Raw genomic sequence first — 16,937 nt, 5'->3', positions numbered from 1 at the left:
GTAGCACGTACGTGTAAGTAACAAAGATAGGGATATAGTTTGCATGTCTTCTACAGCCTAGACTAACGGGTCAAAGTTAATAATGGGAGCGTCTACGGTTTGAATAAAGATGGCGGCATGAACGTAGGTCTGAGAGTTGGTTACTCGCTACGATTCTAACATGATCAGAGGCGTGCCAATGTATGTTAACGATTTTACTGCGTTCCCTACATCTATAAGCAGTTTTCGTGGTTCTCATTTTATTTTTCCGGCGCTTCGTTCATAAATTAATAGTTCTCCATCTCCCCGTTCTTTATCTGCTTTTGCTGTCCCGGATTTTTGTTTTCATTCGAAAAATGTAAAATTTTTGAGTTGCTGCTGGTCATGCTTTATGTCGGCCTCGAATCGAATTGATGCATACGACTCATACGAAATGACGTACGTGCAAAGATCCAGACTACACACTATATGGTACTAACGATTTCGTAGGGTGGTGGTTGCGTGGTTTGTTTAAACTTAAGCGTTAAATTAAATGAATTACAAATTAGTCAAAATCACAGAACATTTCAACTTTAATTAAAAAAGTTTTCGGTATTAGTGGGAACTTAAATAGAATAACTAGAATTTGGCGTAATAACAAATGGTAAAACATGCAAATTAACGCTCGGTGATAAAATTGATATACAGAGTTTATAGGAACTTATTGTTGTGAATGTTTAAAGTTAAATGCATGTTTTGAAATCATCATCATCATCATCATCATCATCATCATCATTTTCGACTTCCTGCTCTTAACAAATTTGAATGTTAACAGTAATTTTCCATAATAGAGGTGTATACAGGGTGTCCGTCTCTGGACGTTAACCATGGAGGTCTGGGTGCCCATGGAAGGCTAAGCTCAGTGAAATTGGGACGAAGTTAAACAATTTGAGGTGCACGAATGTGTCGTTTAAAATTTGGAAAATTCCGGGAACTCCAAAAACTGAAATTTTGAGAAAACCTTTAAATTTTATTCTCGGCTTACTTGGCGAGGTAGTTCAAAACGATCGACACTCCATGATGGTAAGTTTTTTTCTTCGTGGCGATGCCTCGACTCAAACCCGACGTTTCGATTTTTGACGACCATGACCAACTTAGTGTATTTTGGGGGCTATCTCAGATTTAAAATTTTTCGATTTCAACCTTTTCTCCAACTAAAATTTTAAAACGGCACATTCTTGAATTCCAACTTTCCCCCAATTTGGGGCGCCACGCTAGAGGTCGAGAGACGGATCCCTTCTTAATTCTTCGTTATCCTGGCTACTCTGCATATTTAAATCAGCATTTTGTGCGCTTATTCAGATTGAAAAAGTGTGTAAAAATTCATTTCTTGTTTGTCAGGGCAACATAGGGAAATATAGAAAATATAGAAGTGCGTCTAGGGGAATACTTTTGGGTTCTACTATTTTACCCTTATGTCAGTTCTTTTAAGTCCCGAATAGATAAGCCTGAAACACGTAATACCTTTTAATTGCGGTTATATAGTCCATAGGGTTAAAGTTAATGTAAAAAAAAATCAGAAATAAAATGTATTATGTACATAGAAACAGAAGCTTCCGAAATGATTACAACCACAGCATTTGTAAACATATACGGGGTTGTCAATAGAAACCTGTAGAATTTCAAATAGGCGTTACCTGAAAATCGCCACGTTTACCGACAGCTGATAAGCAGTTACTGATCATTAAAGCGACTGGTCCTAAGCGAGTCTTCTTGGAGCTATAACTGAAAAATGATGATATTAACTAATATTGGCCCTTATTTTTTACCATCTCATGAGGAAAAATTACTTATCCGTTTGGCCGAATGGATCCATAATTTTAGACCCTTCGACCATTTTATCTAACAACACCAGCAGTGATGTCCGGAGCCGTCGCATAAAAGTACGGAAAATTCAAGTTTGGAAAATGTTGGAAATTTGTCTTTGAGGCCAATTGTAAATGTCCCGTTACGGAAACAGTAATCGGGTTTCGTGAAATTGTTGAAATTTTCTGTATCGTCCATATGTCCATCATATTTCTTCGAAAATGCCTGGATATTGCTCTTTTACGGTTATGGCTACGTAACCGCACTGCTAGCGGTTTGATTATCAGTCCTGTAACAGCACTTCTACGGTTATTTTTTCTCTCTTTTATTGCCTGCGTTTCGAATATAAAATTTAAATGGCAAATTGAAAAAATGTCGTTTAGAAACATTAAACATTTTTCCGCAGTGCTGCCGGTCGAACGTTCGACAATATTAAAGTTACTAGATATTTGAAATTTATATTTTTGACCTTTTTTTATGCCTCGTTCGCCCTTAACAGGTGATATAATGTGAAACAGGGCCGTTAATGTTAGTAAATTTCGTTCTGAAGGTGCGTCTGCGTAATCGTTAATTAACGTTACGGTATTGATTCGAATTAACGCCACGTAGTTGTCTATTTATTCCACGTTATCGTGCTATTTGTTTAAAATGCGGCACAGCAGCCGAAAAAACTGGATGAATGTATAAAATTTCATGTCTGGGAAGTTGTCTGTTAAAAGCTCGACTGCGTCTGTCGTCTTTTGATTAAAAATTTCGTTCGCGTAACAGGGGCCCTGGGTGTACGACCGAATACGTGAAAGCAACAAAGTTTAACGTCTATTGTTTAATTTCACTTCTAGAACCGTAATAATTACTTAGGAAAATTAAAGTGTGGAAAAGTGAAACGTTACCGGCTTTTTCTGTTCAAATTCCATTTTTTGGTGTCGCGTTTGTCGCACAAATCGCGTAATCTACACTCGCAAAACAACTAAAAAAGTGTGCAGCTCTAGTAAACAACTGAAACCAGGGATATAGCAGACACATTTCAATGCAACAAAAACTCTAGATATGTTTTTTTTTTACAAGTACGCTAACCCGAAAATTATTTGCCTGTAGATTTTAACAAATTGTGAATCATACTCATGAAAGTTATGAAAAATGTCGTTCTCACCAAATTTCACCTTAGCGTCTCGAAAATTGCAGGAACTGTGAAATAAAAATTTGAAAAAATCTAAAAGTATGACATACATGATAAAAAAAAGGGGAATGACAAGCTAACAATAACACGTGTATGGCTCATTAGTTTGCTAAGGACCTAATAGGCTACTATGTCGACATCATCTCATCGATGTTTTAACTATAATGGGCATGAAAATGAATGTCAAATGAAACGGCGTTTAACTAATGTTTCACTTCTATTCTATATAAATATATATCATGGATTTAAAGTAAGAATGTACAAGCCACAATTGAAAGTTTCTTTACTGCCTTGAGATTACATATAACCGCCTCGACAAAGTATCAAATCTCTGAACAGTAGTAAAATACACACATAACACGATTTATCGGGCAGAATATACTGCGTAGCTCGTGTGGGAATGTCGATCCAAGGTCGATAAATGGCTTCATCGACCTTTCGATTGAAAAGCTGAGGACATTTTTACCCAAATAACTATCCATAAACAGCAGAACAATTCACCAAGCATATTATATGAGAATGTTGACATCGAAATTTCCTCTTGGATCTTTTAAGTGAATCAAATCCACAACCTTTCAGTTCAAATCACATTTCGCAAGAGGTATTTTCGATAAATGCTGACAGCCCTACCGCGCCCTTATGAAAAATTAAGCGATGCAAGCACAGCGTGTTACGATACAATAATACCGTACCGTGAACACACCTTTTGAATCAAATTTTATTCAAAATGATATTTTTTACTTTGAGTCCTGCGAATTCATATGATGTTGAACTTTTTAGTAACTCGAATTCAGCTTACGACGTAGTTCCTCAATACTGATAACTCAGTAGCTTCCCAATCTTGGTCACTTAGTGACTTGGTGACCTGTGTTTACTCACATGCTATTTCTAGTTTTAAAAAACCGCCGATAAAAGCTGAGTGACAAGTATTAGGAATAAACCAACTTAAAATGACCTCTGAATAATAGAAATTCGCTCAAATAGGGTTTGTAGGATGTGGTTTGTAACCATTTCTGAATTGTCTGTTTCCTAAGCACTAAATAATTTAAGTCATCTAAAACTTTGATTAAGAGGTAATTAAATTTTATTCGGAAATTATGTGCTCCCTCAATGGAGAATTCGAGAAATTGTATTTATTTTGTTGAACCAGTATAACGTAAATTATGTGTGCGCATCTAACTACCCCTCTAGTGACTAAACTGGGAGTCAAGTTAAACGCATCGATATTTTTGTACTTATTTTCGAATCGGTGGTAAAGAATTTTCTGGGTGTTTTATTTTGAGCGCGAGAAAAATAAACAGAGAAAGGAAAAAAAGGAAAGAGATGAAGAAAAAAGAGCGCTCCAAAAATGCGTAAAACGTATGCCAAAATTGGGTTTGAATCAAGTTGAATTTGAATTAAATGAATTGAAATAATTTTTTAGAGCCTTTAAAACACTCTTCAAAAGCTCATTTCGAAGGTGTGCTATTTGCTTACACGTGAAAGGTGAATGTAGATCACGAGGTGCGTATCATATTTATGAATATTTTCACAGGATTATTGTTTTCGAATTTTTTGACACACCTCTTACCTTTAATAAACATTTAAAATTTGATTTTACAACACATTGTGCCTCCGGGTAGTATTTACACACATTTCCGATAGTCTTTTTATTGGGAGTTTATAGTGAATTCGAGGAGTTTTTCGATACTATATTTCTGTGCAAAGCTTCACCAGGTGCGGAACTTGACTTGAGAAATAATGGAAAAACGGATTTACTTTCCTGTCCCTTCTCGCAGCCAAGAAATCTATCCTTGTCTTTTTTATGGTTTATCGAAAACCGGGTTAAACAGGTTTAATAAATGTTTCCAGGTACCATCCATGGAAACAGTTTCTTTTTATACAGAAATTGCAGAAGTTATTGGGGCATTGAATAAACTAAAGTGCATTTTATTTTAATTGATTTTTTATAAATTCGAGACAATTTTCACATAATCACACGCCACAATCGACCGGGACATATTTCCATATGGAAAAATAATAATAAAATCCAGGGTACGGGCGTCTGTCGAAAAGTGAGGTATTTTTGTAAAAAACGTGATGAGTTAACTGTGTTCACAATTAAGAAATAAATTTAAAGTCATGGAAGTGATCAAATTATTGCTATAATCATTATTCTAACGTTATACTGACATATATTTTTTATTTTTAGACTAGCTTGTTTTCAGCAGATACTATCCATGATGAGGTTCATTTTGATCACTGTAAAGTATATACTAAAGTTCGGTCTATGAGGTGTGGGTTAAGGCCAAAAATAGAATTTGCACGTACACATATAAAAAAATTTTAAATACGCTCATAAGGTTTTTCTGGGTATTTACGCGAAAATGTATTAAAAACGTCTGGAAATCGATCAAACCAAAAATTAACTAATCTAAAGTCATTTTCATTTCCCAACAGTACCATGAAAACTAACTAAAAGACTCTGTCCAAGCTAAATTGACCTAATTTTTATTATATTTTGTAGCGCTCTTTTTCTCGCCCTCTACATACATCTCTCCTGTATAAGGCAAAAAGTTTACTCTTTAAGAAACCCTCCGCCGGTTTTTAATTTAAACTTAAATTGGGTATTTATTTAAATTTTAACGTTTATAATTCAATAGCCATTGAGATATCACGGCGCAGGCCGAAGGCAGACATGTTGAAAAACCACCAGAAAATTCCGGTGCGTTTATTTTGACGAGCAGTCTATACGGGGTGGCGGCTTGAAAACGAATCATGCGCAGTTCTAAAAACCTAACAGAATTTATGAAAAGACGCTCGGATACGCGAACCTTAGTTTCCAGGGGGAGACATTTTAGGCAAATTCGGACAGTTTCCTAACTTTCTAAATATGTCGCCGTTCAAGTGGGAGGGTGTTCATTCCCAAAATTTTACGTGTAAGAGGGGGTTAAGTGATACCGTTTTGATGTTAATTTAATGTCCTTTATAACCCCCGAGTTTTAAGTCTCTGCCATCAACAGAACCAAGATGGCAGCTTCCCAAAGATGCTTAAATTCAGTTGTTTACGTTCGATTATTTTACCTGTTTCACTTTGGTACGATAAATTGAAGGGTATTTCTTTTATCCTGTTTTTATTACGTTAAAAATTGATTTTTTACTGAGGACTAACGAAACATGATCAGTAATTTTTTTATTACTCGTATGAAAATGCAACTTGAGTGCATTTCAGCGTTCAAAATATCGGCGAAAGAAGTGGAATACTATTTCGTCGTGTTCCATATTTTAAGTGTAATTTAATAGAATTGAAAGTAATGGAACAACTATGGTATACTCAATTGCTGGAAGGGTGCGAATAAATTGACTTTTGAAAAAAGTAAAAATGCAACTTGAGTTATTGAAAACCGCCATTTCTCCGATATTAAGGGAGGTAATTGTAAACGATGGCCAATACATGGAAAACCATGTGAAATTCCAGCAAAACCGAGCGTCACCTCATTATGCACTGACCCTCCATCAGTATTTGGGTCAAACGTTTCCTGGGCACTGGATTGGACGGAAGGACCAATGGAGTGGCCTCCGCATTCTGCAGACTTAAGGCTTTTGGATTTCTTTTTACGAGGCCACTTAAAAAATAGAATCTATGCTACCGACATTTGTGAACTATTTATGCGGGCGGATCATTATCGAATGTAATCAAATTACCTATTAGCTGCTTCGAAGTGGCCGACGGTGGTTTGAACAAAATATTTTCTATTGCACAGAGGTCGAAGGAGGGCATTTCCAACATTTATTCAATTGACTGGTCATAGCTTTAGTTCTATTTATAGAACGTAAAACGTAATCTCTATTTTTGTATTAGAATCTAATTGCAATCAAATTAATTTTTCGTAAATTTTTAAGTGTAGTTTTATTGCGCACGCGCAAAGACCACTATTTTCTATTGCATCATTTAACTCGGACCCGCGTATATATTCTGCTGTCGCAGCAGAGGGAAACACAAGGTAAAATAACTGAACGTAAATAACTGAAATTGCGTATCTTTGTCCGCCATCTTCATTGTGTTGCTCGCAGAGACTTAAAACTCGGACGTTACGAGGGACATTAAATTACCTTCAAAATGGGGTATCACTCGACCCTCAGTTCCGTTGAAAATTTTGAGGATGAACACCCTTCCGGTTAAGGGGTTCATATAGGAGAGTCCGAGTTACCCTAAAATGCGTCTACCTCAAAAATAACTTTAACGCATCCGAGCGCCTTTTCATAAGCTCCCCTTAGCTATTCAGAATTCAACGTGTTTCGTTTTCGTACCTCCACCCCTTAATCATACTCTTCTCAATTTCCCATAAGATACCCATCTGACTTACCATTCGAATTCCTAGGCGAACAATTAGGCGGCGGAGGTGCAGGAGGTAAATCGTCCTCGTCCAAGTGCCTCGATCTGGATCGTGACCTAGACCTCGACTTTGATGTAGAAGAAGAAGTTTCGCTGTCCAGAGATCTGGATGCTTCGTGCAACTTGTTCCTTCTGGACCGTTCCGGCAGCAGAGGATTTTGCGTTGGATCACCCAGACTTTGGTGTCTTGGACGATGGAACATTAAGGCCCTGTAGGGAATTCTCACGTCAAAGTACATACCGGGTTTTAGTTCTGCTGGTTTTGGTGAGCGGTGGGTTCTTCTTGGGAGTCACTTTTTCCATGTTGTCAGCGTCCTCGACCTGTATCCTTATCTGCGGATTGAGACTGGGCCTGCTACCGTCCACGCTGTCCTGTTTTTTAGTTTTTTGCTTCATCTTTACCTAAAGGGAACTTTTCAAATTTCCCCAGCGACATTGAAACAAACCTCAACACAACCTGTAATTGATTTATGGTATTCTTATGACTCCTGGCGATCTCGTCATCCGACAAATTGCTTTTTTGATCCAACTTATCGATGCTGTTAAAACTTTTCGCTGTAGCGACTGTTGTGGGATTTTCTGTGTTTGTTAAAGTTTCATCGCTTTTTCCCAAGTTAAGACTGTACTGCGGCTGGAGCTTAGTTTTGTCGAATGACCCCTGATATTTCGGCAAAGTCGCAAGTTTTTTGCCGATACTTTCACAATCTGAAAGTTTCCTTATCGGTTCCGCTGATTTCGTCGATCCACAATCGGAGATATTTTCGATGGAGAGTACCGGACTTTTGCCTGGAAAAAAAAAGGGAGAGAAGTGCTGGGGGACGCCATAAATCAAACTTTAGCCTTAATAAAAGTTTTCCTCTCGGGCTTGCCTGACTCCTCAGATACTCGAGACATATTACTGCGATTCCGTCATAAGCACCTGAAAGTTTGCTTCCTGAGCTGATGATGTCCAGGTAACTGGACCTTCTGCTGTTTATATCTGGGGGAGAGGTGTTTAAGAAGGCCGACGCGTCTTTGCTCAACCTACGACCAATGTTGGCACTCCTATCTGCAGCCAGTGTCTCCGAATTGAATACGCTATCACTGCTGAACCTTGAAAAGCATTTTTGTGGTCACTACAAGTACATTGAAAAAATATATATATATATGTACGTAATATACCTTCGGACATTTAAAGCGGTCGAGCTTTTAGCTTTTTTGCTTCTAGGACTAAACAAGGGCTTCCCGAATAGGCCGGTGGGAGATTTGGCTTTCCCTTCGATGTCGGATTTCGGACTGCTTCGTAAAAAAGTTCTGGGAATGAAATTTGATAACATACTGTTACTACAGCTACTCTACTGAAGGCCAAATGCGGACTTATCACAAACTTGCACTAGAGTCGTATCTAAATATTTTTGCACTATTGGTTCTGTTCAGTCTCTGAGGCTCTGCGCGCTGAGTTATCGACCCCGGGGGTCGAAGCTTTCGATGCTTCGGTTTCATTTTGGATCATTTTTATCCATCGAAACGGTTAATACCGAGCAACAAATTTTTGTATTTTTATTCGCGTATAAGCAGCACTAAGCACAGTCTCTAAGTAACTCCAGCATAACAATTGTGTTACTTGACTCAGTCAGTATGAACAAGCTATACCTACTGCATTTTTCTAATTATCGTTTAGTTTCTACGTGTCAGAATGAACTCAGAAAACTAATTTCTGATGTTACCGTACTCTCTTACCTAGTGTCAGGAGGACTAGGACTAAGCAAATATTTATTTTTTATTTTCTTTTAAAGATAAATATTTATTGGCCAATTTCTACCATGTATTTAGGGCATCTATCATAATTACAACATACATTTAAACGTTCCATTTCGCACCATTATAATGTTTAATGCTACATAAATGTTCTGCAGCTTTTTTAATGATATTTCTCCCAAATTTTTTCCCCGGGTGTTCGGTGTCAGTTTTTAGTGCTTTCCCATTTACCTGTTTAGTAATGTGATAAATCGGTGCCTCAGTGCTCAGAATATTCCACATAATTACCTGAATAGGTAATGCGTTTTCGAAAAGATTTAACTAAGAAATTTTTAGGTTTTTAACGAAATTTCATTAAAAAACGTTTTATTTCAGAATCAATTTTCATTCCTTATAAAGCGAGGTACTGCAGCAGCAATACTACAAAAAAAAACCTCAACGCCCGGAGACAATTTCCGATTTTCACACTGCCAGTTAGCAAGTCAACTACCTACACCACTGACTTTTCCGCCGAGAATCGTGTTTCCATGCCCTCAGTGAAACTTCAAAACGAAGAAAAATACAGGGTTGTATTGGGAAAATATTCCTCAAAAGCAAAATTCAGCCACGAGCCCGTTTTTGAAGTTGTTTGCACATTTTTGACTTTTTAAAGTGTTGATAGTGACTTCTGTAAAACAAGGCTACACGACCCATCTGTCTGCTCGGAGACTTTGAGGATGTTTTTGCAGGATTCTACTGAAGATTCAAACAAAAAAAAGCCTCAGAGTCGTACTGGAGCGCGTCTCTTTGAAAGTGCAATTACGACGTCACTGATTTTTAAATTTTACATTGATTTAAAAACATAAATTTAACTGTAATTTAAAAAAGCTTCTCTGCACGCACGTCTCTAAACACGGGATTGACTACGTCTCTGTTAATTAAATTAGCTGTTGAGATGCACAGGGATTTCAGAATTAGCCACTTTTTATCCGGAGTGCTGGCCGGCTCTGCGTTGAATTGATGCTTGCACCCCGGTTTCAGCTTTATTAGCTCTCCTCAGTTCGGTTGATCTCGAGTCAATTTCAAGTACATTGCGCTGGCAGGAAAAACGCGCTGCCGGTTCCATCTATTGCGTCTTTTTTTGAGACTCTCAGGGCCGCATTCTGTTTTTTTTTGCAGGTTGCGTCGCTATTCTGATAATTCTATGTAAACGCCAAATACTCCAAACTTAATGCAGTCCTGTTTTACTTGCAACAGGACTCGATTTAATCAAGACAGAAACCCTAAATACATGTTTTGCATTAAAAATTGATGAGTAATTTTTCGGAAAAGATACTAACGTGATCCAGACCACACTCAGTTTCGTATGAAGTGCACCACCCAGTAATGACAATAATTAAGTCCGGTAATTTTGGCAAAGTAATATTTTGTAATGGAGCATCATTTTGCTAATATTACGAGACTTCATCGTTATCATTGCTGGGTGGTGCATTCCATATGAAAGCGAGTTGTATATCTCAGAGGTACAATAATCGCAGAAACAAACTCACCTTTTGATTATATTAGGACTCTTCGATTTCTTCTCATCCGGGCTCATATTGTTCTCCGAATCCACTTCAGTAACCGCCTCCAGCTGAGGCTGACTCTCTTCTTGCTGCTGCCTACGGATATGACTATTTCAAGCAGTAAATCAATCCTTACCATCGCAACAATAGTTGGTGTCTGAAAAGCTTCTTTACATTTGCGCAGTGTTCATATGTGTGGAATTAGTGTTAAGTGTGGTATCGTAGAGGAACTTTTCAGACACATTAGCTAAACCGTTGCTCACCTGCGGATTTCTTGGATCATTTCGAAGAATTGGGCTTTACTTTTTCTTCTTCGGCGCTGCTCGTGTTCCTTCTGGAACAAGGATGATGAAAAATATCTCGAAAGGTCAGGGGGGCTTTTATTTTGTTAGCGCGGTCCCTTCACCGTTGCTCGTCACCCAACACCCCTCATAACGTGAAGCAGAGTTTAAAAATGGAAATAGGGGATAAACTAAAATGTATGAAAAGTGAATATTTACAACGTGCGGAACGCTCTGAAATTACTCTTGTCAATCTCTGAGAAATTGGTTTTTTCTGATACGAACCATGTCGATTCGAGGCAGGTGTTTGGTCTAAATCTATATTTCCAATTTTTTTCCGAAAAATAACTAATGAAAAGCTGCACCCCTGATAGTGTAAAATGAGAGATAAAATAAAATAAAAAATACGTATAAAATATAAAAAGAAAAAATAAATAAGAGGCATAATTTAAAAAATTAATAAAAATCAAAGAAAAAAACACTTAGAAAATAATTAATAGAGATGACTTAATCGGTTTGTTTCAATCGAAACTAATTTACAAACCCTTTTGATACTTTTCTGGAACAAGCTGGTGATTTGGCCCTGGCGAATAGTATGAACCAGCTCACGTGCTGCGTGGTGGGGTGATACTAGTTCCACGCAGTTGATGAAGCGATAGAGTTTCTGCGAAAAAAGAATGGTTAACCTTCAATTCATCAATCAAATCAAATCATCAAATCAAATCTAAATGTGTTACGAGATTTGTCAAGACTTGTTACGCCGCATATTTTGGAAAAGTCTTGCGGGATAACAGATTGAGAAGCAGAAAGCTGAAATTACAGGAATAAGATGTATACGGTGTGGTTTTAATTTAGTATATTCGGGCAATATTCACCTGACTAAAAAACATGATGTTCCTGCTCCTCCACATACTCTCCTTCGGTTTATCTCGCAGTATCGGAAGTATGTACCTTCAAAAACGTTTCATTGAGCAATGGAAGCTCTTCCCAAAGCTGTAAGTTGAACTCACTTAAAAAATAGATGCTCAACCAAGAGGGTTATTAACCCGATAACAATCCCCATCCCCAGCAAGATAAATACCCCGGTTACGGCGGCAACGCCTAAAGGTCGAGGTTGGGCGATTTCCTGGGCCAACTTAAAGCAGGGCAGGGCCCCATACCATTTGTCCTGCAAAATGTCCATGTAGCCGTTCGACGAATATTTCGCGATTACCGCCGAGATGCTGTCCTGGAATAAGGTCATGTTTGGATTGAGTTAGAAGAAAGCCACCGAAGTCCCCGTTGTTTGGGCATTAAAATTTCAAGATTTCTTTATGTAATGGTAGCAAATCAGAAGGTTTATCGTTGGCGTGGTCGTTGAGTGATTTTTATCAAGGACCCCTGGGAAAGAGTGCAGTCCACTCTGCCCTTTATATTCGCTGCTCGAACCGAACAGGAACTCATTTGTTGAAACCATAAATTGTGTTTCTTGGCAATTTATGTGCTGCAGGTTAACTAGATAGAGTTTGTTTCATAAAACCCACCTTCAACGGAAAACCCTTTGCCATCCCAATAGCGTACGTGTCCTCGTTGATAGTGTCTCCTATTTTCTGTAATTTACAACCATTATCGGTAGCTCTGTAGTAATCCAAAATGGGTGTATCGGCAATCAAAATATCTAGGGATCCGTTTCTGAAATTTTAATAAGTTCTTTTCCATGTAGGACAACAAAAATTATTTACCTCAATCGATGTACGCCTTCTATAGCATCCTTCAGAGAATACTTGCTCATGTGTTGCCATAGCAAAGGGTTCGCTTTTTGAACGTAGTACTCGGCAGCAGAAGACCTTGGAGTACCCACTTTTTGGCTCAATAACTGAAAGATCGATTAGGTCTTGTAAATGAACAAATAAAAAAATGATTAATTTATTGACTGCAAGAAATAATTTTGTTACCTCTGATTAACCCTTGTTGCCACACATCATCGGGCGTAAGCCCTGGATCAATATTTATACGTCCGCAGGGCTAAAAGTGTTAACAACAGCTGGAGAAGATGCAAGCAAAGCAGAAAGCAAAGAATGTTTTACGGAGGAAACAATGAGGTATGTTTCCTTATGTGTAGAGGCATTTTAAACACGGCGATCTGTTGGGCTGATTAGAACAGAAGAGCCGAAAGACAGGCTAAAAGAGAATTCGAGCAATGTGGGCCAAATCAAATAATGAACGAGAAAGAGAGAAAAAATGAGAGAGGGAAAGAGAGAAAGAATGAGAGAGAGAGAGAGAGAAAGAGAGAGAGAGAGAGAGAAAGAGAGAGAGAGAGAGAGAGAAAGAGAGAGAGAGAGAGAAAGAGAGAGAGAGAGAAAGAGAGAGAGAGAGAAAGAGAGAAAGAGAGAGAGAGAGAAAGAAGGAGAAAGAGGATACAATAACTGATATACTAACAAGTAGGAAAAATAGAAAATAATAATTTTCCTAGCAAGTGAGGAAAGTACCACTGCCGCAGCACAACTGACACGAGGTGGATATCGGGCGAGTAGGCAAATACAGTATAGTCGTCTTTCGCAGAAGGTACGAATAGCATTTTTTTAAAAGCCAGAAAGTAGATCCTTTCTGTTCAGAGGAAACAGCGCCTTTTCGTATTTTCGGTACTATTAGGGAAAACTGCAACGTCTACACTCAAATGTTTGCGAAAAACTACGAATTTCCCCGTTTGAATTCGGGTGGTAAAATACTAGTTTTCTTAAAGAAACGCGCGCAGAAAACTCTAACATTATATGTTTTTAATACTACTGTGTGTTATATAGGCATTACAAGTTCGAGTGGAACATGGGGAGTGCGCAACCGCGAGAAATACCGTATAAGCTCTAATATCCCCTCCGACAAATTCCAAAAAAGTAGTTTGTGAGGCTAGAGGCTTGCGTGGGCGGAGCCAGTCCAGTGTTGCCAGACCTCCCCCCGGTCCAGAATCATAACTAACATAAATTCTAGTGATGGAGTCATGTTTTATTTTCCATTTATTTCCATTGCTGCGTTTTTCTCTGGTATTTTTTTAAATTTTCATCGACGCGAAGGCAGCGAAATTAATACCAATCTGAACATCGAAGTGGAGACGGCCTCACAGACTCCTCCCACGTCAGTCGCTAGCCTCGCAATTCTTTTCCTTGTCTTTGTTAGATGCATATTAAACACGAATTCTATGCTGTCTTTCTCACACTCACCCAGCTCCCCAAGTTTCCACTTGAACCGACGGTACCTGCATAATAGTTCTAAAGGCTAATATACTACCACATACTACCTTAACATACTTACTATAAGACACTTACACTTCGGTCGTGATAGTTACTAACGTCCAGGGTGTTTTGAAAAAACAGTCCTGCAATCAGGGCAGCGATGTTGGCTGTATAACTGGCAACAAAGATCACAGAAAATCCTCCCCACACGTTGATCAAGAATTTGTTGGGCCAACTTTTCGGAGCTTTGAAGGCCACCAAGTGACCACAGAGCAATCCCCACATCACCCATAGGGCTGAGCTCATGCTAAAGTTCTTCGATCTCTGCCGGCCCCAAGGGTTCAGGCCGAAAGGGGAGAGCCATTCGTAGATGGCCACTGCTATGGCCGTTATGTTTAAACCTGAGGAGATGTTGTTTTTTAGATGGGTAATTCGGTGCAGGGGGCGAACTCACTTATTAAAATTGCTAACCATAGTTCGTAACTGAATGGTAACAGGAAGGCCAGCAGTGATATTTCTGATCTCTGCTGCGGCGATGCTAAAAAAGACACCCCACTAAAAAAGTATGGAGCACTGAAATCTATGACTTCAGATCTGGCACTAGATACACTTAAGGCTGCGAAGGACATATGGGCGGCACCGCTCATTAAATCACCAACTATTCCGTTCCATTTTGCATTACCCCCATAGTTATCCTCTTTAACTCGATGCGTTTTTATCACCCCATCTTTAAATCTGCAACGGATGTTCTTGCTGCTTACCTCCCGCCATCGTGAAGCGGAACTTACCTATAACTTAGGAATTTTTTACCGACGTCTCTTTTTGCTCTATTAACTTTCGTCGATGGAATTCGCGATCCGAACATCTCGTCAGCTACAATATATAACCTAAAACAATGAAGAAACTTTCCTCAATCGCTAAAGCCTTTTTAACGGAGAGTGAACCGACAACGGCTGCATAACGCTCCTCATTCAATAATTTCAGTACCTGAAGTCAAATTCTAGCTCCTGGGCGATATTTTCCAGCAAGTCCATGGCAAGACCGTAACAGCAATTCGTGCGATATTTGAACTTTTGAAATGGAAGGAACATATCGTCATCCAATTCATTGTCGAATTTAGTATAATCTTCGTAGTCTGCACTGGTGGTTTCATCGTCTCGTCTTTCTTCTTCTTGCTCCTCTTCTTCCTCGTCTTTTTTCATTTGGGAAAATACTAGAGTGAGGTTGTCTTTATCTGCTGTTAGGACCCTATGGCAGGGCAGCCCTAGAAGACACGTTAAAATTTCCACATTTTTCTAGCGTATGTAACACACGGAGCGTCACAATTAAAACGACCCCCCCCCCCTCCCCATTAATCAGCTAAGATCGCGCGCCAATTTTACTTCGAAGGGGACACTGGTTCGGTTCCAAGGCGGATCGAGAGGTGTCCAGGAAAATCTATATTTCAAAGCATTTCGACTCTCTAATTGAGCACATTTTTTTTTCAACATTCGCGTAGTGTTTTCTCAAGGATTGCTCCATGGATGATTTTGCGCATTTCCCGTTGAACGCATTCTACAGAGTGTCCCAGTCTCTTCGCATATGGCGTCCAAGGTTTAGCGAATATCGATTTGGAAGGAAAAGTAACGTCAGGTCGCTTTCTTCACTCGGGCTACATTTTAACAATGGAGAGCGACATCCACAGGGTGTTTCAGGAACTTCATTCAGGCACGTTTTCAGAAATTCGAATAGACCCGGCTCTTCATGTTGATTCGAAAAAGAGCATATTGTTGGACGAATGCGTAATAAAGACCATCATCGCTGATTAAATAATATATTAGGTAATGATATGTAGCTGGGAAACGCTGATGGATTAGCATTGCTATGTTAATCACGCGACCATTAATCCACCACACAGCTCAATTATCTTGTCAATTCTTCCCTAATCTTGGAAATGGGTATAAACGAATTTCCAACATTTTAATGGGAAATCACTACCAAATTAATAACTCAATTATGCCGCACGGTTCCCTTCAAAGGATGCTTGCGAATGAAGCTATTAAACTGCATTAAATTAGTAATTTACCAATCTAACTACTATGTTCCTCTCTTTAGTATTTTTCCCAAATTAGATGAACTCCAGGTCAAAAAGCGGGAAATTAGCTTGTGGAAAGTTTGTTCCTAAAAGATCCATTTAATTACTTGAATAATAATTTATCTTTGAGGAAGATACCTAAATCCTTCGCTAATAATAACAAACTCTCGTTTATGAAAAAAAATCATTTTAGTATTATTTTTAGCTTCAATTTTAAACATTTGACTCATGTGCCTCTCATCGGGATAGAACCTCTATCGACGCTGAATTCTTTATTACAATTGAAAATATATTTATTATACATAGAGGGCCAAAAGTGCCGCCTAAATCGATTAAAAATTGAAGGAAATGTTTTTCATGAACATGTCAAATATCGTTTTTTAGTTGAACATTTTTCGATGTAACGCACACATATACGGGATTACCCATGTTGCAGATAAATGCACTTTTTCATTTTTTTTCTGTTAAAACCTCCACGTATATTACGACGTTTTGAGTTCGTTGAGAAACTCTGAACGTATTTCATGTAACATACTCATGTCTAATTTGCAATTAGAGTGGCCTCCTAAATCTCCTGACCTCGGACCTATGGATTTTTTATGGAGTTATCTGAAAAATATGGCGCACGTAAATACGCTTAACAATATAGAAGAGTTAAAGTGTAAATTTGCTCGAGAAGCTCGACAAACACCTCCTCGAATGATAAAGAAAATTCTTGA

General features: G+C 38.5%; 1 protein-coding gene across 11 annotated transcripts in view; it reads right to left on the bottom strand.

Moving 5' to 3' along the window:
* LOC136343171 (uncharacterized) overlaps positions 1 to 16,937 on the bottom strand; it is an 83,188-nt gene that overhangs the window by 1,914 nt on the left and 64,337 nt on the right. Inside the window, exons 7-24 of one of the 11 annotated variants that reach the window (XM_066289713.1) lie at positions 15,132 to 15,408; positions 14,933 to 15,031; positions 14,599 to 14,879; positions 14,238 to 14,545; positions 12,660 to 12,793; positions 12,462 to 12,609; positions 11,949 to 12,166; positions 11,814 to 11,889; positions 11,483 to 11,602; positions 10,921 to 10,991; positions 10,643 to 10,765; positions 9,096 to 9,116; positions 8,538 to 8,669; positions 8,296 to 8,468; positions 7,834 to 8,162; positions 7,618 to 7,778; positions 7,348 to 7,562; positions 1,430 to 1,466 (exon numbers count right to left, since the gene is read on the bottom strand). In XM_066289713.1, coding sequence (XP_066145810.1) covers positions 1,432 to 1,466; positions 7,348 to 7,562; positions 7,618 to 7,778; positions 7,834 to 8,162; positions 8,296 to 8,468; positions 8,538 to 8,669; positions 9,096 to 9,116; positions 10,643 to 10,765; positions 10,921 to 10,991; positions 11,483 to 11,602; positions 11,814 to 11,889; positions 11,949 to 12,166; positions 12,462 to 12,609; positions 12,660 to 12,793; positions 14,238 to 14,545; positions 14,599 to 14,879; positions 14,933 to 15,031; positions 15,132 to 15,408 — 2,921 coding nt within the window. In that variant the 3' untranslated portion in view covers positions 1,430 to 1,431. The remainder of the gene's footprint in view (positions 1 to 1,429; positions 1,467 to 7,347; positions 7,563 to 7,617; positions 7,779 to 7,833; positions 8,163 to 8,295; positions 8,469 to 8,537; positions 8,670 to 9,095; positions 9,117 to 10,642; positions 10,766 to 10,920; positions 10,992 to 11,482; positions 11,603 to 11,813; positions 11,890 to 11,948; positions 12,167 to 12,461; positions 12,610 to 12,659; positions 12,794 to 14,237; positions 14,546 to 14,598; positions 14,880 to 14,932; positions 15,032 to 15,131; positions 15,409 to 16,937) is intronic. The other 10 variants (XM_066289702.1, XM_066289706.1, XM_066289708.1 and 7 more) reach the window with 10 other exon arrangements.

This window comes from Euwallacea fornicatus, chromosome 13 (assembly GCF_040115645.1).
Source record: "Euwallacea fornicatus isolate EFF26 chromosome 13, ASM4011564v1, whole genome shotgun sequence".
NCBI lineage: Eukaryota > Metazoa > Arthropoda > Insecta > Coleoptera > Curculionidae > Euwallacea > Euwallacea fornicatus.
Note: the sequence above shows the minus strand (reverse complement) of the source record. Positions and strands in the feature narration are given on the sequence as shown.